At 37.2% G+C, this 25,830-nt stretch overlaps 1 protein-coding gene across 3 annotated transcripts in view; it reads left to right on the top strand.

Annotated features, from left to right (window-relative positions):
• LOC121314554 (dnaJ homolog subfamily C member 13-like) overlaps positions 1–25,830 on the top strand; it is an 87,120-nt gene that overhangs the window by 45,776 nt on the left and 15,514 nt on the right. For all 3 annotated transcript variants that reach the window (XM_041247948.1, XM_041247947.1, XM_041247949.1), the window contains exons 24-48: positions 692–795; positions 958–1,117; positions 2,263–2,325; positions 2,457–2,558; positions 2,671–2,775; positions 4,927–5,129; positions 5,546–5,630; positions 9,736–9,890; positions 10,158–10,203; positions 10,448–10,602; positions 11,438–11,639; positions 11,932–12,047; positions 14,547–14,625; positions 16,476–16,611; positions 16,824–17,008; positions 18,371–18,445; positions 18,773–18,892; positions 19,664–19,843; positions 20,150–20,317; positions 20,676–20,789; positions 21,259–21,375; positions 21,491–21,668; positions 22,237–22,328; positions 23,231–23,330; positions 24,521–24,595. In XM_041247948.1, coding sequence (XP_041103882.1) covers positions 692–795; positions 958–1,117; positions 2,263–2,325; positions 2,457–2,558; positions 2,671–2,775; positions 4,927–5,129; positions 5,546–5,630; positions 9,736–9,890; positions 10,158–10,203; positions 10,448–10,602; positions 11,438–11,639; positions 11,932–12,047; positions 14,547–14,625; positions 16,476–16,611; positions 16,824–17,008; positions 18,371–18,445; positions 18,773–18,892; positions 19,664–19,843; positions 20,150–20,317; positions 20,676–20,789; positions 21,259–21,375; positions 21,491–21,668; positions 22,237–22,328; positions 23,231–23,330; positions 24,521–24,595 — 3,115 coding nt within the window. The remainder of the gene's footprint in view (positions 1–691; positions 796–957; positions 1,118–2,262; positions 2,326–2,456; positions 2,559–2,670; positions 2,776–4,926; positions 5,130–5,545; positions 5,631–9,735; positions 9,891–10,157; positions 10,204–10,447; positions 10,603–11,437; positions 11,640–11,931; positions 12,048–14,546; positions 14,626–16,475; positions 16,612–16,823; positions 17,009–18,370; positions 18,446–18,772; positions 18,893–19,663; positions 19,844–20,149; positions 20,318–20,675; positions 20,790–21,258; positions 21,376–21,490; positions 21,669–22,236; positions 22,329–23,230; positions 23,331–24,520; positions 24,596–25,830) is intronic.

Genomic DNA, 25,830 nt, shown 5'->3' with positions numbered 1-25,830 from the left:
CAAAGCTACACTGGAGTGGCTAAGGAACAAAAAGGTAAATGTCCTTGAGTGGCCCAGTCAGATTCTTGACCTAAATCCAATCGAAAATATGTGGCATGACTTGAAGATTGCTGTACATTAACGTTCCCCAAGGAAGTTGATAGAGCTTGAACAGTTTTGTGAAGAAGAATGGTCTAATATTGCCAAATCTAGGTGTACAAAGTTGGTAGAGACCTGTCCCAACAGACTCACAGCTGTAATTGCTGCCAAAGGTGCTTCCACCAAGTATTAACTCAGTGGGGGTGGAAACTTGTCCAATTATGATCTTTCAGTTTTGTATTTAATATGTTTTTTTTTCTTAGTAAAAACTTTTTTTTCCCTTAACTGTGTCGAGTATGGTATGTAGATAAGTGGAAAAAAATTCTCATTTAAATATGTGAAACTCTGAGGCACTGACACAACAAAATGTGAAAAAAGTTTGAGGGTGTAGTCTTTCTATAGGCACTGTAGATCATGCCTACTCAGTCATTTTTATACTATATTTTTTATTGTTAACTAACATGCAAGTCTGTGAAAGAACACGACTGAAGGGGGGAAGATACATCAATTATATCCTCATCTCCTCCCCCCATTTAATGTGGTCAACAAAGTTGAACATTATTTTAGGTGTTAGACAACGGAAACCTTTTTATTTGCTTTCCCATAATTCTAGGTTAAATATGAGTGCCTTTCAGATGAAATCAAAATTGGAGATTATTACCTGCGGCTGCTTTTAGAGGAAGACGAGGGTGAAGAAACAAGAGCTATCAAAAGATCGTGAGTGCTACATGTATTTATTGTGAGTTTAGGGCTTGATGTGGTCTTCCCCACACAGTCCTCCTACAATGCACTTCCTCCCAGCCCTGGGCAGTACGTAGGCCCACTGAACACTTTGTGAGGGTCACCGTTCTATGAGCTGCATGTTTTTTTTGCCCACAGGTACGAATTCTTCAATGAACTCTATCATCGTTTCCTACTTACGCCAAAAGTGAACATGAAGTGCTTATGTTTGCAAGCACTGGCCATTGTTTATGGAAAATGCTATGAGGAAATCGGACCCTTCACTGATACAAAATATATAGTTGGAATGCTGGATAGGGTAAGTGCTTGTTTTACGGCAGTGAATGTCACAATATGTAGAACCACGTTTATTAGAGCTGCAGCAGACCTGGTGCAATGAACAGCTTGTTCTGTTTTTATGTTGTTAGATAGTGTGAGGTCTATGCATAGTTTGCATAAAATGTTTTTTGACTAATTTACTATTACTGAAATAGGTGAGTATTAATTTAAGCTCAGGTAGAATTTAAGAAAAGACACCATTCATGTCTTATTCTGACCATGTTAAGCCATTTTATATGGTAGCAAACAGTGGTTTTGATTGAACATAGATAGACTGGAAACCTTCCAGCAACCCTGAAATGCAGTGCTTAAATGGAACTATCATGCTATAAATAATTTATAATCATTTCTAGTGAGATATAGTTTATTTTGTTGTCTGTAAAACATGGAAATGGAAGATACAAATATAATATGCGCAGTTTGCAGTTGTCCCATTGACAGCTTGTTGTTTCAGATACTTAGTAGCTTAACTGTCTGACAGCCTTTTACACAACCTAAATATCCCCAATAATACTACATTGGAAACATGCTTGTGGATGAAGTGAATACCAATCATGTGTTTTCATCACTTGTGCATAATTTAGTTAGTGAGGATCAGGTAAAGATGAACTGTTACAAGTTAATTGATTATTAACTTTCAATGACAATACATGTGAATTCAAAACGTGCAGTTCAACATTTAAATAGAAGGTGTTCTGGGTTGGACAGTATCTGGTACATATGCAGTCTTTATCTGCTGTCTTGTACAATGGTTCCTGTGAAATATAGCAAAACTGTAAACCACTTCAATAAAGAGTATTTACTTATTTCAAATGGGCCATACTATTTGAATGAATCTGCAGAGCGTTCCTATACATTTAAGACTTCAAAAGTGCTACTCAAAATAAGTTTAGGGAGACCATATTAGTTTTTGGTCTATGGAATCCCATCTGGAGGGTACTTGAGAATAACTGTAGAAAATACATATCAAGTGGTAAAGAACATGATTCTGTTGTTCATGGTCTGTTTTACAGCACATTTCGCATGGTGTTAGTAACTATTACCCCTGCCTTAAAACCTGGGTAGAAATTAGCTATATATTAGCTACAGACCAATATATATATGTTTAACTCTTTCTGTTTACAGTGTACTGACAGACTAGAGAGAGACAGACTTATCCTATTCCTAAACAAACTCATTCTGAACAAGGTGAGAAACCCATTTGTATTCTCTTATTTGTAAAATTAGTACTGCTAAACAACATTTATGTCACCAGACTGTCCTCACTAGTTGCTATCTGTTACCATCTAACCTCACTAGTTTCCATTTTGGTTTTGCAGAAAAATGTGAAGGAAGTCATGGATTCCAATGGTGTACGAATTCTTGTAGATTTACTTGCACTGGCTCATCTTCACACAAGCAGGGCTACAGTGCCACTGCAGGTAAGGGTCTCCTAGTTTGATTAGAACTTTACAGTGCTTCAAATTGTGTAGCTTGAGGTTCTAATTGTGTCTATGAATCTGTTTTGTTGTGGAATACTTTTCTGTTTCCTAGAGTAATGTTATTGAAGCTTCGCCAGATATGAAGAGGGAAAGTGAGAAGGAGTGGTACTTTGGAAATGCAGATAAAGAAAGAAGAGGCCCATTTAGCTTTGAAGAGGTAATTCGTGCTTAACCTTTCATTAACCCTTTGCTGTCCGACATTACGCTTTTCCCTTTCTGGTTTGACCTGTATGACATCATCAAAAAGACGTCAAGCACAGGTCTCTAGTCGTTTTTCAGTGGAAAAAGCAGAGAAAACCTTTCTGTGGCCATGTGTGTCCGATAGGAGCTGAGAGAAGCTGAAAAAAGGGGCGGATCTGAGCAATACACATGGCCCCTGCATCACAGAGATAAGAAGGACATAAACAAAGAAGATAGCTGCTTCTGCATCCAGCGCACAAAGAATATCTGCTACATTTACAGACCTTTTTGAGATGTTATAGTAATAAAATAATGACTTGGATCACATTATTGAGGAGTTTGAGTGATAAAGCGAGTGATCAGGAGATGATTTATCAGTATGCACGACTATGAAGAGGTATATGATAAATACAGCGAACAAGGGGTAGGGCTTGACTGGAGATGCAGTACTGAGTATCCTGTTGATATGCACTTTTAGACCCGTTTACTTTTAAACAGTGCATGTAAAATAAACAGTGTGTGTGAAAATAAATTGAACCTGACGCACCTGACAGGCACTGAATAAATGGGCTGCTATGGGTTAATAAGAATAACCTTTAATTTAAGGGTATGTATGCTTAACTTTTCATTATTAATCACTTCTGCTGTTGTATACATTGTAAAATTATGGAATCCTAAAGGGTTGTCATGTATTAAAGTAAGATTGCTCTTTTGTTGCGTTTCATCATATTAATTTTTGCGTACAACAATATTTTGTTAAAAGTCCCAACCTAAAGTACTAAAAGCACAGTATGTTTCCAACATTCTTTCTCAATGGACTAGATAAAACAGGGATGGAAATAAGCTCCTGTTGCATACCAGTTTCACATATTCCAGGTTTTACTACAAGCTTAGTTAGCCCCAGTGTATAGATAACATGCCCAGTTGTCTTATTAACCCCTTCAACCCCAGATGTAAAAATGAAGGTGCATGCCAGGTATCAGATTTTGAAATAATGAATTGCTATTTTTACCCCTGAAATTACTATAAAGTACTATTAGAAAGAAAATAAAACATACATCAATGATAGATACAGTATATAACATTTCTGTTAACCCTTTAAGCCCCTGAATGCCAGTAAAACATAGTAAAATAAGTAGGACACACACACATTTGATATGTACTTTTAATTTATGAACAATAAAAAAATATTTGTTTTTTTGAAAAAAATAAGACATCATACACAACAAAATTGTTTTTGTAAATAGCAATGCATTCAATAAACAATAAAATAAACAGTTTATTTGTATACAGTATAGTACATACAAAACACAAGATTTCTGAGGAATAAAAATAGTTTTTATAAACAGTTTCTGTAAACAGTAAAATGCACAATATTACTATAGGACGCATACTCACACAGAGGAATGTGAACACCCTGAAAGCAAGCAGAGTTGAATGGAGGGGTGTATTATTCTATTGAAAGGATGCAGAGATGAACAGAGGGGTGTATTGCTCTATTGAAAGCATGCAGTGATCAACAGTGGGGTGTTTGCTTTTTTAAAAGCATGCAGAGATGAACGGTGGGGTGTTTTGCTCTATTGAAAGCATGCAGAGATGAACGGCGGGTGTTTTGCTTTATTGAAAACATGCAGAGATGAACAGAAGGGTGTTTTGCTCTATTGCTGTATACTCCATTGCAAAATCAAAGGATGGTTTCGGCTCCAGGTCTTCATCATCATCATCCTTTTCACAAAGTAAAACTTTCTTTCAAAGGCATTGTTCTCAGAACCCCCCAATCACACATTAAGCTCTTCTTTACTTCCAGTGTCTGAATCAACCTTGTATGTTATATTTAATTTGCAATAACAAGCAAGTTATACCAATATAACATGAAAGTAAACCAGTAATACTGCAAATAAACAGGACCAAAATGAAAGTATATACAATGTATACACCTTTAGATCGCCGATGGTTTGCTGGTATGTCTTCCATTCTTCTCAGTGCAAACACAGATGCAAGGGATGTTTGCGCAGAATGTGATTGGATAAAAATGTCACCAGACATTTATGTGTGCCAGTGTGGAACATTGGTTTGGATTCTAGGTCTTGAGTGTTTGATCACAGCACCAATTCTTCCTGATTTTTAGATGCAGGAATTCTGGAAAACCAATGTTCTGACTCCAAAGACGCGATGCTGGGCACAGGGCATGGATGGCTGGCGCCCGTTACAGGCTATCCCCCAGCTAAAGTGGTGCCTCCTGGCTGCGGGACAAGCTGTGCTGAATGAGACAGACCTGGCCACTCTGATTCTCAACATGCTTATCACTATGTGTTCTTATTTCCCCAGCAGGTACAGTGTAGTCTTCTTTTTTTTTTTTTTTTATAATGGGTAGGTGGTGCATTTGTGGTGTGAGTCTCGCATTTAGTTCATAATGCAGTGCCTTTAAAGCTCATTTTGTATTTTTAAAAGCTGATCAACTCAGATGTGCCTGGACAAAGGCATATGTCTTTTGCTTCATACAGAAATGTCAGGATTTGTATTGCATGATTTAGCACGATTCTGTAATTACTGTGGGCCATTTACAGTAAAAGCATCATACACGTTGCATTTTTGATGACATCAGAAACTTCAATTTTAAGGAAAATGGGGTGCTGTTTTGATTACGTGAAACTCGGCAGACATAATTTGCATTTATGTAATTGAGAGAGAGGAAAGCAGGCTTTTGGAGTATGCCATGGTCTGCTAATGCCTTATTGTGCCCTTAGGGATCAAGAGAACGCAATCATCAGACCTCTTCCACGGGCTAAAAGGCTTCTTACTGACAGCACTTGTCTTCCTCATATTGTTCAGGTAAGCATTCATGCCAGTTAACAACATGTATTATGATATATGACCACACACAATGAATGTTTTACATCAGCCCTTTTCTGTCTTCTTTTGACCTAACCTGGCTCTCTGTAGCAGCCAAAAAGATAGCATCTGATCCTAATCATCTGGGTCCAACTCAAATAAATTTTAACTGAGAGAACACATTTTAGGACACAATGCATTGTGCGGTACAGCGGTGTGCCTGACCATTTATTTATTTATTTATTTATTTATTTATTAAACAGATGTGATGGTTATGTTTGTAGTTCAATGGATTTTGGACTAGTTTTGTTTCCAAGTTATAACATGCCCCTGCTTTGGTCAAGTTTATAAAAAACAATTAAAAAAAACAAGCTGTCATTTTTTTATAGCCTTTAATTTAGAAAAGAAAAACGACGTGATATAAACAAATGTTATTTATTTACATTATTTCATCCCCCTGCTTTGTATCACGTTTACAAAACAGGGAAAAAAACTTTGTTTTGTTTTGAACCCCTGCTTTGAAAATTTACATAAAGACAGAAAAAAGAAACCAAAATGCAGTCAATGAAAAGAGAAACATAGCATAATTGAAAGAGTTGTAGGGAAATTATTACAGAGTGTAATTTATAGTGAAACCTTTGTAGTTGTGTGGAGGCTTGACGATTACCTTCAAAGTGCCGAGGTTCAGGTAAATCTATTAGACGTTTGTCTTGCTGGTAGTGATAGGGGAAGTATCAAGTCCGAATGGAGAGATATTGGTGTGGTTACTTGACTTGAACATTCAGCAATTATTCCTGTATTACTTTCAAAGTAAAATTATAAAAAATGAATTGAGCAATCTTTGACTGTTTATGGTTAAATACTGATTTCAAACAATGTTGGGAGACGTGTACAGACAATGAAATACACGCTCTGCGACTAAAGGTTCAGTAGCAACAAAAAGATACGCTTTGTTATAACAATTAAAAGTAGGCCTTCTACACCAAAGATTGCTGAAGACGTTTTGAAAAAAAAAAACAAAAAAAACACGGTCACCACTCCAACATTTAGATGTTAAAAATCCACACAACGTGGTCACCACTCAGTTACACGTTAAAAATCCACACTGTGCGGTCACCACTCACAGTTAGATGTTAAAAATCCACACAGCGCAGTCACCACTCAGTTACACATTAAAAATCCACACATCGCAGTCACCACTCAAACAGTTAGACGTTAAAAATCCACACAGTGCAGTCACCACTCAAACAGTTAGACGTTAAAAATCCACACAGCGTGGTCACCACTCAGTTACACGTTAAAAATCCACACAGCGTAGTCACCACTCAAACAGTTGGTTCACCAGTGTACCTTGTAATGTATCACCGTATTACTTCAATTTGGCACCACCCTCGTATTAAAGATACTCTCATATTGACGCTGCAGTCATATATCAGCTTTATAATAGAGGCTGCCCTCGAAATAAACGCCGCTATCAATAAATCAATTTTTTTTTCTCCCCCTACTAAAAAAAAAAAAAAAACACATACAGTAAACAAATACACGGGCAACACTGATTGTAACCTCAGTCTAGCACGTACATTACAAACTAATGTACACACACATAGTAATCTCAATCTAGCACGTCTAGTGGCTCTCAAAAGTATTGGACTTTTACAAATTTTATTGTGTTACAACATGGAATCAAAATGGATTTAATTAGGAGTTTTTGCCACTGATCAACACAAAGTCCATAATGTCAAAGTGAAAAATAAAATCTACAGATTTGTTCTAAATTAATTACAAATACAAAATAGAAAATAATCGATTGCATAAGTATTCACCCCCTTGAGTCAATGTTTGGTAGAGGCACCTTTGTCAGCAATTACAGCCATGAGTCTATTTGGATAAGTCTCTACAAGCTTTGCACATCTGGACACTGCAATTTTTCATTCTTCTTTGCAAAATTGCTCAAGCTCCATCAAGTTGGATGGGGACCTTTGGTGAACAGCAATTTTCAACTCTTTCCACATATTCTCATTTGGATTGAGGTCCGGGCTTTGACTGGGCTACTCCAGGACATTGACCTTTTTGTTTTTAAGCCACTCCAGTGTGGCTTTGGCTGTAGGTTTGGGGTCATTGTCCTGTTGGAAGATGAATCTTCTCCCAAGTCCCAGGTCTCTTGCAGACTTCAGCAGGTTTTCCTCCAGAATTTCTCTGTACTTTGCTGCATCCATTTTGCCCTCTATTTTCACGAGCTTTCCAGGCCCTGATGCAGAGAAGTATCCCCATAGCATGATGCTGCCACTACCATGCTTCACGGTAGGGATGGTGCTCTCAGGATGATGTGCGGTGTTAGGTTTGCGCCAAACATAGCGTTTAGCGTTGAGGCCGGAAAGCTCTATTTTGGTCTCGTCAGACCATAGAATCTTCTTCCACCTGGTCTCAGAGTATCCCACATGCCTTCTGGCAAACTCTAGCGAGATTTGATGTAACTTTTTCTCAACAGTGGCTTTCTTTTTGCCACTCTCCCATAAAGGCCAGTTTTGTAAAGCACCCAGGCTATTGTTGCCGTATGCACAGTCTCTCCCAGCTCAGCCGTGGCACACTGTAACTCCTTTAGGGTTGCCATAGGCCTCTTGGTGGCCTCCCTGACTAATGCCCTTCTCGCCCGGATACTCAGTTTTTGAGGACGGCCTGTTCTAGACAGATTCACAGTTGTGCCATATTCTCTCCATTTCTGAATAATGGACTTTACTGTGCTCCGGGTGATATTCAGTGCCTTGCAAATGTTCTTATATCCTACCCCTGATTGGTGCTTTTGAAGAACCTTATTCCGGATTTGCTTTGAATATTCCTTCGTCTTCATAATGTAGTTTTTGTTAGGAAATGTACTAACCAACTGTGGGACCTCCCAGAGACAGGTGTATTTAACCTGAAATCATGTGAAACACCTTAATTGCACACAGATGGACTCCATTCAACTAATTATGTGACATCTAAAGACAACTGGTTGCACCAGAGCTTATGTAGGTGTGTCATAGCAAAGGGGGTGAATACTTATGCAATCAATTCTTTTCTGTTTTGTATTAGTAATTAATTTAGAACAATTTGTAGATTTTATTTTTCACTTTGACATTATGGACTTTTTTTGTGTTGATCAATGGCAAAAACTCCTAATTAAATCCATTTTGATTCCATGTTGTAACACAATAAAATGTAGAAAAGTTTGGGGGGGGGGGGTATTACAGAAAATAAGCAACTGCGATACTTGTAAAATGTCATAAATCATGTAATAAAATATTGCAGCTTTTGAAAATCGTAGTATTATTAATAAAATCCGCCGTCTTTTAAGCGTCTTTGTAATTTTGATCAATTTAAAATAAACACTCCGGCGCCAAATTTAAGTTATATGGTACTTGAAGCAAATGTTGAACAATTCTCTATTTAAAAAATAAAATACAAATTATTTAGCTAATTTGAAATGCCAAAGTTAAATGTCACCACACTGCTGGAACCCAATTTCAAGCCAAGGGGATTGATGAGGGCCACCTTATGCTGTCAAGCCAATGTTCTCAAGCTTTTGAACCCCAGTGGATGAAGCCCAGCCTGGCTTGTATCTGCCTGGTGGGCACTTGACCAGCACGGGTCGCTGAAGCGTTATAATCTGAACTATCCCCATCTGATATTCCGCACTAACTCTCTAAAACCAATCTGGCGGTCAGGGTCCCTTGATCAGATAAACCGTGCTTGTATGACTCTCCCTATAGACTACACGGTGGTGCTATTAGAAGGTGGGCCACTGGGGACCCTTTTGATTTGATTAACATTTAATTGATGATGAATCAAAGCAAAAAGCTGAATTTTATTTTATTTTCCTAAAACACTTTTCCCCAGGTGAAAAGTGTATTTAATTGGTCTTTTTGTTGAGCAACTTAATAATATTTGTTGTTCGATATTCTATAGATAACCAATACAATCCACTTGCCATTTGGTGTTATGCATACTCATTGTTCGATTTGAATCGGGGTGCATTTCTGCCTTCGGCGGCATTGTAAGCAATGACAGAATAATTTTACATTTCTTCATGTGTAAATTTCTTCTATTTTTTTTTTGTCTTTTCAAGCTTTTGCTTACTTTTGACCCAATCCTGGTTGAAAAAGTTGCCACTGTATTGCATCACATCATGCAAGATAACCCCCAATTACCTCGCATGTACCTCACTGGGGTCTTCTTCTTCATCATGATGTACACAGGCTCCAATGTGCTCCCTGTAGCAAGGTAAGAGGGCTGTGTGCTGTGCTTGTATGTCAAAAGTATTTAGCCCAATAGATATAAAGCTTTTCTTAAAAAAATTATTAGTTTTATTACAGCACAGGTGTATAATGATTAAATGACTGATTTTATTCTAATTTAGTAAAACAATTACTTGCTCTACTCAAAGAGGTTTAGGGCACAGTAATACTCTGCAGATGAAGAATAATGACATTGAACTATAAAAAGTGTTCACTGTTGCATGGGCCTTGTATTTATTTTACTTATTTCTAGGTTCCTGAAGTATGCTCACCTGAAGCAGGCCTTCAAGTCTGAAGAGGTTAGCAGCCCTATTTTCTATTTTTTATTTATGTATTTAGTTATTTGTGTTAAAGATCAAAGACCATATTCATATTATTTCCAGCACCCGATTTTAAATGTAGAGTTCTGTTGTAAGTTTAGTAGTTCACATTATTGTGCTTTACACTACATTGTCATGCGTTTAATACCAGTGTGGAGGTCATGGGCTAGTGGTTTATCACTGTTTTATTGTTTTTTCCAATTTTTTTTTTAACTTAATTTAGGCAAAAAGTCAGGATATCGTACAAAGGAGCATCCTTGGCCACATTCTTCCTGAAGCCATGGTCTGCTACTTGGAAAACTACGAACCAGAAAAATTTTCAGAGATTTTCCTGGGAGAATTTGACACACCAGAAGCAATTTGGAGCAGTGAAATGAGGTAGCACTGCCTTGGTAATGATATCTGTCAGCAAAATCAATTGCCCCATTTGGAAACTGTAGCATGAAGATGTTAAATAAACTTTGGATTTGTCTACCTGACTCTATCTGAAGGGCTGAGACAGTTGAACTTTTTTTTAATATTTGTAGAGCTATTTTATATATAACCTTTGTAAGGTTCCTTGCGTGGGTTGCCTGTACATGAATAACTATTTCTGTATCGGGTGTTTGGTTTTTTTTTTACCCATAACTTCAGACACTCAGTCATAAATTCTAAGGTACAATTCAAGTAGTGTTCTTTTAGATTTTACATCAGCTGATAGTCATAAAGACTGTTGGTTTTCATTTACTTTTTCAGTGAGCTATTACATCTGTAACTTTGAGTGTTACAGAACTCCTTACAAAGTTCAATTTACCCACCCATTTACTAGTTAGGGGACAGTTCTGTTAGTGACATTCTGTCCAAAATGTTGCATAAAAAACACAAATATTAAAAAACAACAACAAAAAAAAAAAACACTTTATGCTTTCGCCTTCAAGAATAAATACTATGTATCCTGTTTATCTCCTGATAAACATGTGAAATATGGAAAATGGTGGAGACCAGGAAATCAAATGTGTTCAAATGTGCAGTGGCACAATATATGAGTGCCTTACTGCATGGAGCAAAATTATAAGACAGATATGGCATTTTTTGACCATAACATGTCGCTTTTGTACAGTGCAATATCTAGCTCTCCATCTGACAAATAATTAAAAAATGTGTTCTCATATTTCAAAACTCAAGTAATATCTTAGATTACAGATTTACTTTTCTTACTTTTTTCTTTTTGTAGGCGTCTAATGATCGAGAAGATTGCTGCCCATCTTGCTGATTTTTCTCCCCGTCTTCAGAGCAACACCCGAGCACTTTACCAGTACTGCCCCATCCCTTCCATCAACTACCCTCAGCTTGAGAATGAACTCTTCTGTAACATCTATTACCTCAGACACCTTTGTGACACACAGAGATTCCCAGACTGGCCCATCAAAGAACCTGTAAGTTCTTATAGCATCATCATGTCTTTCTTTCTAAATTATTTTAATTTAGAACAATTAAAATAATTCACTTGTACTTGAACCTTAAAAATAATTTTAAATGGTTATATTTTTTGTATATCGATTATATGCATGCCCAAAAAGATGTCCAAAAAAAGCAAAGGCACTTTGCATTTATGCCACTCTACATATTTTGAAAAATAATTACCATAGGTACAATTTTGCTACTAGTAGTTTTAGCCACATGATAGGTCCCTTTTTCTAAACCATTTTTCTTGTATTGCCTATCCAGGTGAAACTCCTCAAAGATACTCTTGAATCATGGAAGAAGGAAGTGGAGAAGAAGCCACCTTCAATGTCGGTAGAAGATGCTTATGAGGTTCTAAACCTTCCTAAGGGACAAGGACAGTAAGTGTTCCAAATGGTGCATCCCTATTCAATTTAAAAATTCATACTTAAGCATTATACATCATTGAATAATTTACAACCAATTTGATCTCTCCACTGCAGAAGATTATGCAAACATACACTACGGTTTCCCTTTCAAGTATGAAATGTAACCATTACCATATGGGTATTCACCTTTGAAAGAATTCTGAATAAGATATATCTAGGCTTACTACTTTTAGATTTTACTCGGTAAAGCATGTTGAACTTGAATTCCCAAACGTCGACTGAAATAAATTTACATAGAATAAATGTTGGTAAAATCACTCGTTATTTTTTATTTTCTTTCCAAAAATAATAATAATTTAGAAATCTAGTTTGTAGTTTTTATACTTGCTCTCTATCCTGCCTCTGTTCTGCTCTGAATGGCTAGGGGTCGCTGTCACTCATCTCAGTGGTCACTTTGTAGGCTACTATAGTCATTTCATCCTGTTCTGACAGATTTCATTGACTGAAGCAGCACTAGAATGCTTCCATTTGTTTAAATGACTGTCAATCATCAAAACCTGCACCGACAGCGCTGGTCATTCTAAGCACCTACTTTGAAATTAGTGAGTTAAGGTGTAGGTAAGCTTTTGCTGTAGATATACAGTGACGGTTACTAGTTTGATTTGAAAACGGGGCGCAAGAGGAAAACATTTAAATGAGTATTGTGCACAATACCCTGACCAACGGCTGAGGTCTGCTGCAGGACAAAGTGGGCCCATCTGATTTGCCTTCCAGTGACTCTCGAGTCTATATAATATGCTTTTATATGCTGTGTTTTCTACGGTTTGTTTGAGAGGTTTTTTTTAAAGCATAAATATCGATTTCACCCATTCTCTGAATTGAAATATAAAGATCTAAAAAAAAACCTGCTAAATTCTTTCTAAAATAAATGTTGATATTATTTGTCGATTTTGGCAAAAAAAAAAAAATCAAATAGTAGCAAGCCTAGATATATCAAAGCTGGTCGTGGAGCCTGTGACACAATCATGGCCAGCCCCCGAGGACACAATAACACTGCGGTCACAGACCTCAACGACTTTTTTACTTTCAAGAACTGGCCTGCCAGGAGAGCTGGTTCAGATAAGTACTTGTTACTTTTTCTGCTATATACTTTGCATCTATTGTGTTTTTCCACAAAATATATGTGATATTAAAAATTATTGTTGTATTAGTTACGCGCCTCTGTGCACTACAGCCTGTTGTTTGTTACATCTCGCTGCAGCCTTGTGCCCCTGTAGCTGTGGCTTGTCGCTCCTTCCCGGGGATCAAACAACATAAGTCGGCTGATTTTTTGTACTCTCCGCCCAGGCTGCGTTATTTATTTTTCGTTTTGGCTTTGACAAAAATTATAAGACTTTTTATCTTATTTATGTAAGTGCTAAAATACTGTACTAATGCCTTTTGCTGAAGACGGTCTCGCCATTCCACGTCAACCAGTCTGTAAAATTACTTTCCATCTGCCTGCTGTCCAGTCTGACAGAGAGCAACTGCTCCACACACTCTGCCCAGTTTGACAGGACAACAGGTTTGAGGTAATATTTTGTCTGCCCTGGGGCAAAGTTCCATGGTCAAACCCTACCTAAGCAGACACGGTCAGGACTGCCTGTGATCTGGCCAATTTGCTCCTTCCAGAAAAACTCACCGCGCATTCCACTAGGGCATGTCAACTTCAGGGGCGTTATTCCAGGGTGCATCTGTCTAGGACATTTGCAATGCAGCAGTGTGGGCTACTCCCCATACCTTTATTAGGGTTTATAAACTTAATGTCTTGGAAACCCTGGTTTTGGAACTAGAGTGTTAATGGCAGCTTCTCAGGCAACCCTTACAACACAGACATAAAGGTGATTTTCTCCCTCAGTTTTTTAGCCCTAGCTACTTGTTACTGGGGTTCCATATGGTAACACACAAGGCAGTCTCTCAGCTTAGCCTTGTAGCATACCAGTCGTTCTGCAGTATTGCCCTTGCCATGGCTTTGGTACACTTACCCTTACGGTAATGGTTACATTTCTTACTTGAAAGGGAACATTAGGTTATTGTAATGTAACCATTAACATTCAAGGTTGCTGCTTCCATGATTGCATCAGACTTGAAGGAAACATGACGTTGAGGTCTGTGACCACAGTGCTTTTGTGGCCTCGGGCGTCCATGACTGCGTCACAGGCTCTAGGAGCAGCTTTGATATATCTTATTCAGGTTGCAGGTCTTTTTGAAGGTAAATACCCATAAGGTAATGGTTACATTTCTATTTCAGGGAACCAGAGTTATCATATTAGCCCAACGTTTTGAGATTTTGTAGTTTCATGTAGTTAGGACTAGTCTACTTTATTATATAGGCGTGTGCCCTTTTTTTTTAATTACCACCACCTACTGTTTGGAAACTGATTGTAGTTATATTACCCTGATGAAGGGGCTAGTGAAACCTTTGTGCTTAACTAGAGTTTTTGTAAGTTGTACCTTTTGTTTTACTTGTAGACATGATGAGAGCAAAATTAGAAAAGCTTACTTCAGATTGGCACAAAAATATCACCCGGATAAGAATCCAGAAGGCAGGGTAAGTTGTTTTCTTACATAAACGTTTACTGAACAGGATTATCTGCCTCTTAATAGGGATATATGCATGGCTATGAAGGGTTATACTTATAAATGAGGAAAAAAGAAACAGACGAAGAAAAAGCATGCATGATTATTTACCATAAAAATCGTTGTATAGGTCGCACTGGCGTAAAAGTACCGCTCCTCTCATTTGAGACTTCAATAGGAAAACACATTTTTTTGTGTGTTGAAATATTTTTTTACAATTGATTTTTTTTCCTACCTGCTCAACACCGATAAATAAAGATATACAGGTTTTAGTTTTGAAATGACAACAAAATATAGATATAATTCCAATAGTATCACTGTAAATAATTGACAAATGGTACTTGGGTGGATTTAAAAAGTAATAATTACCAGAGTGTAAAATCAAGTTATACATCCTACATAACATCGGTACCTGTTTTTGTTTTAGCTTATCAAGTACCCAAACAAGTTCAAGAACATATCCTCTTAGCTTTACTAAACATTTCTTTCTAAAACCATACTTGGACAATAGTTCCCGCTGCATTGACTTTTACAAATTTGTTGTGTTAATTCAAATTTAAAACAAAAGTATTAAACAGTGCTGCTGCATCAATTAAAAAAAGCAAAAAACCCAATAAACTAAACAGTGCACCATCTAATGACAATTGCATTAAACTTCCAGCTATACAAATACATTAATTTTGTTTTGTTAATCAGAACCATAACCATACACAATTTAACAAGTTACAGTATGCATTAAAGTCATTCATATTCCATTCAAACAAAATGTTTCCTACATCGGGCCATAACACGTTCCTCCTCCTGAGGGCTTTTTTCTTAAGTTTTAAGTTTGTCTTTCTTTTGTCTCCAGTCATTTGTTTTTTGTCTGACTACCCTACTTTATCCAGCCTCAAACACCTGCATTATAATATTGCATTGCAGGTACAATGAACGGAAGACCTGATAGGTTTACTTGGCTTTCTAACCAGTAGCTGTTTGCTACAGATCCCAGATGCGGGTTCAGTCTGAATGTTGACAAATCAGTGGCTTTGGAGGGGTGGGAATAAGGCAATTCATAGAGATTGATAGCTATTATGTTAACAGTGAAGCTGTGACATTTTCATATTCCAAGGATTGAGAACTTTAACCACTATTTTTTTTTTCTCCACTTACACAAATCTGGGTCGGGAGGAGGTCAGTCAAGAGTCTGAAAGCCTGCGTTTAACAATCAAAATAACTAAGGGTATTGCAAGTAACTAATTAAAACTTGTAATTAGAACACTGGTTTTGTGTTTCTACCTAGCAACATGACCGCAGATCCTGAAAAAATAGTCAGGTTGTTGACAGTTAAGTTTGTGTGAGACAGAACCTTGGCTGTAGTAATGCCACTGTGGCGCTGGTACAGTAGTTTACTATTAGACACACCAGCGCACACGTCACGCTGGTGTATTAGTCGCTCCCCCCTTTTAAGGGCCCTGCAAAAATGTCTAGAAAATTGACTTGTACAACATTTTTTTACGGTAATTTATTATAGGAATAAATTTGAAAATTAATTCTGTATTGTAGTTAATCCATTTCATATTCGCAATTCAATATAACGCAGTACATTTAATTGTAAAGCTATACTTTTTGATTAGATGGGATTGGCAATATTAGAACAGAACCCTGGAGATCTGATCAGAAAAACTATTGTAAAATGAATATGTGATTGTTATTATACTGCATAATAACACTTGGATCCTAAAGATGGCTGTGTTTATTGATACTGTAACTGGATTTGATAGGTGAAATGCAGATCAACTTAAAACTACACTAAGTGTAATCCATTATCTTTTCATACAGGATATGTTTGAGAATGTGAATAAAGCCTATGAGTTCTTGTGCACAAAATCAGGCAAAATCATGGACGGTCCAGACCCAGAGAATATAATTCTTATACTGAAAGCTCAAAGCATCCTCTTCAACAGGCACAAAGAAGGTAGGCTACTATGGGCAGGGTACTAACAGACCTCAATGTATACTTGAATTGTGCTAAACAATCAGGTTTAAACCCTTATCACTGAGATTATATCTACAGTACATATTAATGTTGGCTATTATGGTTCTGTGTCACTTACAGAAAATACATTGAGTTGTTTTTTTTTTTTCGCATTATGAATTCAAGAGTGTCTCTGTCTTTGTACTTTCCAGACCTGGAGCCTTACAAGTATGCAGGCTACCCAATGCTCATCAAGACCCTCACCATGGAAACTACAGACGACCAGCTCTTTTCCAAGACTTCCCCTCTTCTACCTGCAGCTGCTGAACTGGCTTTCCACACTGTAAATTGCTCGGCTCTTAATGCAGAGGAGCTGCGAAGGGAGAATGGAATAGAGGTAAATATAGAATAATGATTGCATCAATTCTAATATATAAACCTTTTCTCAATATCGCTCTCTAAAAAAGACCAGGTTTACACGTTACAGTAAACTCATAACTACTTAATCTAAAGTTAATAAATTCTGTTTGTTACATAGTGAATGATCTACTAGGAACTTTTTCAAATCAGTGGAGTTTATTAAGCATGCAATCACACAATACGCAAATAAAACAATTGCACAGTCAATATTACACTAAAATAACGTTACAATAAAACCAAGGCATTAGGCAACAATGTCAGTTAATTTAGCTTCAGTATATACTGACGTTACAACAAAGCATGCACAAATTACACCAAGCCCACGATAACCTAGCTATGCCCTAATGAAGATAGGAATAAAGAATATTACTTTGTTATATTCCTGATGAGATGGTCAGGATCTTGATGAACAGTGTAGCCTTTCGTTGTTTTCTTCTCACGTCAGCTAGCGCAATCTTAGTAGATTAATTCTGAGCAAATGTTAATATTAATGGTTTTTATACTGTTTCAAGCAAAGAAAATATCTACAACTGTGTTTGGGGCTGGTCTTAAGATATAGAATGTTTGCCCTGCACCATCTTCCAGAATTCAGACTTGTTATAATCAAATTAAGAAGAAAAAAAAAGCTTTTAAAATGATATAACTCTTGCTATGTTTTTCTGTTTATTCTAAATCTCTGTTATATTGCCTTGAAGTAATTCTTTTTTATTTAGATACTAAACATGTCGGAGTGCGTCCCTGTTTAAGGTTGTAAATAGTTTCTAGTGTCTTCTAGTAATTTAAATCCAGATAATGTGAAATTGTTCCTAATTTGTGGTTTCTTTTGTCTACTATTGTTGACATTAATTGTAACCTGTTGTTCATACTCCGCCAGGAGCCACCTTTGCCTACTTTGTTTATTAACAGTCGCAACCATGGCATCGCCATTTTTTAATGTTGATTTGCCTTTATCTCACAGAACACCTTGCCTGGAGCAGACATAGACAACAATCACCAGACTCAGTGTCTCTCTCGATGGGGCCTGTAGTAGAGTTCTGCTAAATAAAGCTGTATTATCTACAGCACTTAAAGAAAGCTTTACAGCCAAAATGTTGACTACTACCCTATGTTTGAGTCTCAGTTACCCAAATACGACAAACATTTACCAGCAATTACAAATATTGCAAAGCTGTGTAATTTTATGTAGTTTATATATTTTTTGGTGTATACTTAAGTTGTATCGCTATGCAGTAGGAGGACATATTCACAGTATATCTAGCTAAGTACTGAGATGAAACATTCAATTACTGACTAAGAGAAAAATTGTTACTTTACCCTAAGAGAAAATTGTTTTCACCAGGTGTTACAGGAGGCCCTGTCTCGGTGCGTAGCAGTACTCACCGCATCAAGCAAACCAGACGATATGGCTGTCCAGGTAAGCAGAACACCACACTCCCAGTATTGATTAAACATGCCATTAAAGACAAGACAGGTAGCATTTTATGTATGTGGTATATATTTTGTAATGGTAAATATCTGTAATGTTATTAAGTAATAGAATGTCAAGGATACTCTCAGTACTGTAGAATTACAGTATTTTGTGTAGCCAGTTGTAGGATATTAAAAATATATTATTCTATGTTGCCTTCTAGAAATTTGAAATTATGTCAACCAAATGGTCAGTCACTTGACTTTCATTGTGTTGAAAGATTCTGTAAAATGTGTTGGTACAAAACATCTTGATGATAACATTGCCTTATAGGTGTGTGGGCACATATACAAGTGCTACAGCGTGGCTGCTCAGTTTGAGGAATGCCGGGAGAAGATTGTTGAACTTCCAAACATTATCCGGGACCTCTGCAGGGTGCTCTATTATGGAAAGGTGAATTGCAAAGTTAATTTTATAAAATGCCATATTCCAATGACCAAGGCTGCCACGTTGAAAGTTTTTTGCAGAAATGTAAACTGAACGACACCATTTAACAATTGGTCAGTAAATATTACTTCACATTTTCAACAATATAGTGAGGTAGAAAATAAAATAGATAAGGAAAAGTAATTTACACATATGAATTAGTGGTTATATTTCATCATTGGAAATGGAAACAACAACTCATTATTGATCTTCGCCTACCTTTTTTCTATACAAGTTCGTAATTGAGAGGCAACAAAAAATGAGCAATTTTAAACTCTACATGAATATTCATAGGGCGGCATGTGGGCGTGGTGGTTAGCGATACTGCCTCACAGCTCCAGGGTTTGATTCCGGCTTCGGCTTAGGCTGTGTGCTTTGCATGTTCTCCCCATATTCGAGTGGGTTTTTTCCAGGTAATCCGGTTTCCTCCCACAGTCCAAAGACATGCTGGCTAGGAGGATTAGCCTCTCTAAATTGTCCCTTAGTTGCCCTGCGATGGACTGGCATCCCATTCTGGATGTAGTCCCGCCTTGCGCCCCTATGTCTGCCGGGTTAGGTGCTGGCTCACCGCAACCCTCTATAAGATTAAGTGGTTACAGATAATAGATGGATGAATATTAATTTGGCAGGAAGTTGAGTGACCAAGTGCATTGTGGGCTCTGTAGTTTAACAGCCGCATGTGTTCCAGTGCTAAAGAAAAGTACATCTACAAAAAAACTATGATTGTTTCATTTGCAGAAAATTCCGCGGATGGCTACCTTGGCTGTAGAATGTGTCAGCTCCTTCGCTGTGGATTACTTTCTCCAGACTCACATGTTCCATGCTGGGGTCCTCTGGCATCTCTTAGGCTATCTCTTCAACTATGATTACACTCTGGAAGAAAGTGGCATTCAGAAATGCGAGGATACCAACCAGCAGGTGGGTTACTCCATTTTTAATGGCTAAATTAATCTAACAATAGGTAATAAAGGGAATGTTTAGGCCAACTATTTACATATAATTACTGTTATAGAAAAACTATACATACTGTATAGTGCTAGTTAGGAAATCAGTTAATGCTTCTATGTATTTATGTAGTGGATAGAGTACTGTATTGCAGTGTAAAAGATATTGGTCCCCTTCTCATAACTATTAAGAACAGTTTTATCTTTCATACTGACCTCAGATACTATGTGATTGTTGTCCTTTCATTTGTAATCTGGTTGATTTTTCCTTCCCTAAAAGGAAGTGGCCAATAGCCTTGCCAAGCTTAGCCTGGTTTCTTTGAGTCGACTGGGCGGTTACATATTAGAAGAGAATGGCCCTCCTGAAAATCCCACAGTACGGAAAAGCCTGGCTGCTATGCTTACTCCCTACATTGCCAGTAAATTATCTAAGAATACACCACCTGAGGTATGTGCAAATGCCTAATCCCAAATTAGGATTTATGACCATATGAACATTGTGTAATATTCTCATGTAAAAATGCTATATAATTCCAAAAAACTCCAAAAGGATTGTAATGTCTAACACAGACACATAGGGGTCTATTTCATTGATCTAAGTGATGGCAGAACTGTTTAAAATATGTTCTACATGATTAGAACAGGGTGCACGAAGGTTACATTTAAGCGTTATATTTTTGTCTGTACAAAAATTTAAAAACGTCAAGAAAGGTCTAAAGTGATTGAAATGACAGTGGTATAGTAGACTACGCAGTCAAGTTTGTTTAGAGCTATGTTAACTAAATAACAAATGGTTTATTTTTCAGGTTCTCAAGCTGCTTAACAGCAACTCTGAGAATCCCTATTTGATCTGGAACAATGGCACCAGAGCAGAATTGCTGGAGTTCCTTGAAACTCAACAAGAGGGCATCATCAAAAGGGTAATGAGATCCAAACTGCTTGTATATCAGCTGATCCACTATGCAGAAACACACTTGGCATGGGCTAACTCAGCAGCTGTAGGAATTGTTGTACTGCTGAGGATACTCTTGTTGTGTTACTTTCCGATGAACCTTAGGTAGTTTGGATCATTGTTTAAACGAGTCATAACTACAAGCTTACGAGGCAAACCTGTCGTAGATGTAAAGGCATCCGTGATCAATGCTATAATTCCGATAAGAGATTTTGTAATGTTACTTGTCTTTTCTGTTGTGTATGTATTGCTTGCTTTGACATTTTTAGTTGATCACTAAAGTATTTCCACACTTGAAGTAACTTCTGTAACCTGAGAAATGTGTCATAGCCCTGGCTGGGGCTGGTCTTGCAGTATGCTTCCAGTCTGCTTGTATGCTGTTGACAAGCAAAAACATTTAACTTTTTATATGCTCTTGTTTTCCACATGATTTACAGGGAGATTGTGATGAGAGTTTTGGAGCAGAGTTTGTCTTCAGTGAGCATGGTAAAGAACTGATCGTGGGGGAGATATTTGTCAGGGTCTACAACGAACAACCTACATTTCCATTGGAGGTGAGCATTTCACTTCTATTGCTAAACATCTAAAATGTCCCATTTCGGGATTTGTAAAAGTTAATTGGTATTGCTGTACCTGAAAGTCTCCATCACATTTATCTCCCTTGTACAGTTTCCAAAGACCTTTGCTGCCAGTCTTTTGGATTACATTGGGTCACAGGCCCAGTACCTCCACACTCTGATGGCCATGACCCAGACTGGGAAGGTGGAATCGGATCAACATGGGGAAAGATTACGCTGGGTGGAAATGGCCCTGGAAGCTTTGAGAAACGTCATTAAAAACAACCCAGGTAAACATTGCTCTTCCAAAAGGTAGAGAACAGTAAAACTTGTCTAATCCAGCATCACTTGGGACATATACAGTGCTGTATTATAAAATAAATCGAAAAATGACAAACTATTTAAACACTTTCAAAACTGCAATTCATACAATATATGTACTGTCCAGGCATACCCAGTAACTATTGTATTCATTTAAATTTTAATTTCCATATTACGCAACATACTTAACAATTAACTGTGAAATCAAAAATCACATGATTTGGTGCTGGACTGCAGACTTACATTGATTTTAGGTAGACAAGACTTCCAAATCATGCTGTATTCCAGACAGGTTCCAGATTGTAGAGGGTATTACACCATTTATTTCAATAGGGATCTGGTCAGGACACAAGACAAATTATACCCAGTGTCGGTTTGAATTAGTCTGTTTTTTTAATGCAGTATATGCTGACTGAAAGTACAGTAAATAGAGCTGTTTAATTGATAATAACCAGCTGTTTTAGTTCCTTGAGTTTGCTGTCTCCTGGTATTTGGGTCTGTATTTAATTTTTTTTTTTTTTTTTTTTTTTTTTTAAGGATCGGAGACAGAATGCATGGGTCACTTTAAGTTGATATTCTCTCTACTAAGAGTCCACGGAGCTGGGATGGTGCAACAGCTGTCGTTGGAGGTAAAGTCATTTACTTAATTTCTAAACTCTGGGTGCCATGTTTAATCAGGAAGTATTGTGTGATTTCATATGCAGGTTATCAGAAGACATGAAAAAAATTTAGTTTTGGCATGAACATGTGTAGTTCATGTGCAATACAGCTCAAAGCGCTTTACGAGCAGAATAAAACACAGAAACAAAAAAAGTACAGTTTTTAAAAGCAGAAGTAACAACAAAACTCAAACTAAAACATTAAGAAAAGGCAATATTATAAGAGTATGTTTTTAATCAAAATTTAAAAATAACAATTGAGGGTGAATCTCTAATAAAAGAAGATATAGAGTTCCAGAGTGTGGGAGCATTATAACAAAAAACAGCCTCTCCCATCCTTTAACGACTCACCCTCGGAGTACACAGGAGGCCAGCATCAGCAGATCTAAGAATGCGTTCTGGCTGGTATGGAATTACAATGTCATTCAAGTAGTCTGGAGCTAATCTATTCAGTGTTGGAAATACTAGTAATAAAACTTTAAAATCAAACCTATAACGCACAGGAAGCCAGTGCAATCATGCAAACACAGGAGTAATGTGAGCCGTTTGTCTTTATTCTCGTTAGCATTCTAGCAGCTGCATTTTGCACAAGCTGCAGGCGTATAGAGCATGACATGTAAATCCAGAAAATAAAGTGTTACAGTAATGTAATCTAGAAAAAATAAAAGCATGTACTAATTTCTCAGCATTTTCCAAGGACAGAAAAGGTCTAACTTTAGCAGTATTCCTCAAATGATAGAAAGAGACTCTAGTAATATGTTTAATATGCAATTAATAATGCTTAAAAATACATTTAAATATTATGTCAAGTTTCCTACTTTTATGCTGCTACATTGCCTTTCACCTGAATCTTATCTTGTCTCTGTTTTCAGGTGGTCAACATTGTCACAAGTAACAAGGAGTGTGTCAATAATATTGCAGAGTCCTTGGTTCTTTCGAACCTTTTGCCCCTGCTGCATTCACTGCCGTCAAGTAAGCAATCTTTGTTACTTCATTCAGTGCTGGTTTACCACACAGGCATAACTTGCATGTGCCTGGGGGCAAATGAAAACCTGTTTTTATATAAATATTACTGATTTACTCCATTATATTTAGGGCTTGAACTTTCGGTTTATTAATTTCCAAATCTCTGCCTCCCTTTAAATATTGATTAGTCGTTGTTAAGCGGTCTCTGCAGCCTAATAAAGAGAAAACTATTAATTACAAAATGGGTTTGGGTTTGTCTTTCTGACAAATTAAGGAGATTTTAAATGATGAACTTGCTATTAGTATACACTCTGTACTGTGTATTTTAAGCTGAAAAGAAATCTGTCAGGACAGCTCTGGTAAACGAGTGAACTCGGCAAGAATTAAATGTAATTCGGATCAATGATGAGCAATTAAGGTAATTTGGTGTCACTGTTTGTTATAAAAATGAAGCGAAACAGAGTCAAACTCAGTCAAATAATGAAGGTAAAAACAAGTGACAATGTTTTGTAATTAACAGATTTTTCTGAGTTTAATTAGGAAACAGAATCGGCTCAAAATAAGTTTAAATGTGATCAAAAATAAAACCTGAACACTTCAAGCCCTATATATATATTCAAGCCCTATATATATATGTGTGTGTGTGTGTGACATACACAGGAGCTACAATAACACACAGTTGTGGTTCCTGGTCAAAAAGAAAGAAGTGATACACACATAGATTGTTGCATGTTCATTTTGAGGATGGGATTCGAAACAGTTGACATCTTTTGAAATACCTTAGTGCTTAATTTGGATCAGGGGACAATTGTTTTTGAATTAAGCTGCCATTAAAGCATTTAGCTGGTTTTATTACTTTAAGTTTAAGAGTATAATTTTCACTTTGTGTTTAAAACCTCTGCTGGCTCAAACACAAATTAAAAATAACATTGGGTGAAAACCAACACTTTCCTCAGACTGAATGAATCACTGGCCACATCATAAGTTGGACTGAACAGTTTTTTTCCCATTTTTTTGCATTTGTGCACTCATTTTTAATATTTGGTGTACATTATCCAATTCAAATGCATATTGAATTGAGGTGAACAGAAAAAAAATAAGAATAGTAAAACATAATGGTATTTAAATAATGTATAAATGTATGTACTATATTATTTCAAGACACAAACAGATTCCCTATTTCATGTCTTTTCCAGGTCGACAGCTTGTCCTTGAAACTCTTTATGCTTTAACATCCAACACTAAGATAATAAAAGAAGCTATGGCTAAAGGTAATGCGCTACAGCAGGGGTTCTCAAACTTCTTTTGCTGGGAAATGTTTCAGGCTGTGACGACCCCCATCCCACCCCGCGGTGTGATATCATATGAAGTTACTGTACACCAGTCGTCCCCAACCTTTGCAACCATGGGCAACAACGCTGAACAAGTAACGCACCGCAGGCAACAGCATTCTTTGCTTTACCAATCACCCTGAAGTAACATGTATTTGTGGCAAGCACAATAATATAGGAGACAGCATTGCTCTCCCTCGGCCTAAGGAGACATTTATGTGTGTCAAATAAAATATTGCACCTAAGTCTCAGCTAGTGGCGATTCTAGAGTATAGCACACAGTGGGGCCCAATTTAATTGGAGGGGCACTTCAGTGGTTCTACAGTGTTTTCACATATAATAAAATGCCCCACAAAAATAACTTGTTGATTTAAAAATAAGAAACCTGCACTGGCATAATCTGAACAAAAACCTCATAAATATATTTATATATAACATAAAAAATACTCTATTGCTGACATTAACTGCTGAGTGAGATTGGATCTGATTTTAAGAAGCTGACTGTGACTAGAGAAGTACGAGAAATATGAATGCTGTCAACACATAATTAATGATTTAAAATAATCGCCAACCGTATTGTTTTTTTCTTAATAAACCACAAATGTAATATATTGTGAGCAAGAACAGAATGGACCCCAAATGCATTTCTACAGGCATATCATATGCAACTTGAATTAAACAAAGAGAGAGAGAGAATACTTTGTACAGTAGCCACCAGTGTTGCCAACTTAGCAATTTTGTCGCTAGATCCAGCGACTTTTGGGTTTCCCTAGCGACAGATCTAGCGATTTTTCACCACCGACAACAGGGATTTTCAGAGAAAGAAGTCACCAAATTGTGTCACAACATCAGTCACACTCAGCTCAATACACCACGCTTCTCTCATCCTAAAGCAGTTCCGTGGTGCCATTCTTCACTTAGTGCAGATTTCCACAGTTCTGCACAGAATCGCAGAGATGCGTGTTCTTCGAGGGCTGCTGCGTGACATCACTCAACTCCACCCACAGAGATCTGTGCAGATCCTGCGCAGCTCAGCGCAGCTTTGAAAAGTTGCTGCAGAGCTGGCTGTGACTGTGAACCAAAGAGATCCCAAGTGACCTGCTAATCATAATGCAAATAGCTACTACAACTGCTGCCCCCGTGTTAGTGGAAGCCAACGACATCAATTATTTAAA

The sequence above is a fragment of the Polyodon spathula genome, chromosome 4 (genome assembly GCF_017654505.1).
Source record: "Polyodon spathula isolate WHYD16114869_AA chromosome 4, ASM1765450v1, whole genome shotgun sequence".
Classification (NCBI taxonomy): domain Eukaryota; kingdom Metazoa; phylum Chordata; class Actinopteri; order Acipenseriformes; family Polyodontidae; genus Polyodon; species Polyodon spathula.
Note: the sequence above shows the minus strand (reverse complement) of the source record. Positions and strands in the feature narration are given on the sequence as shown.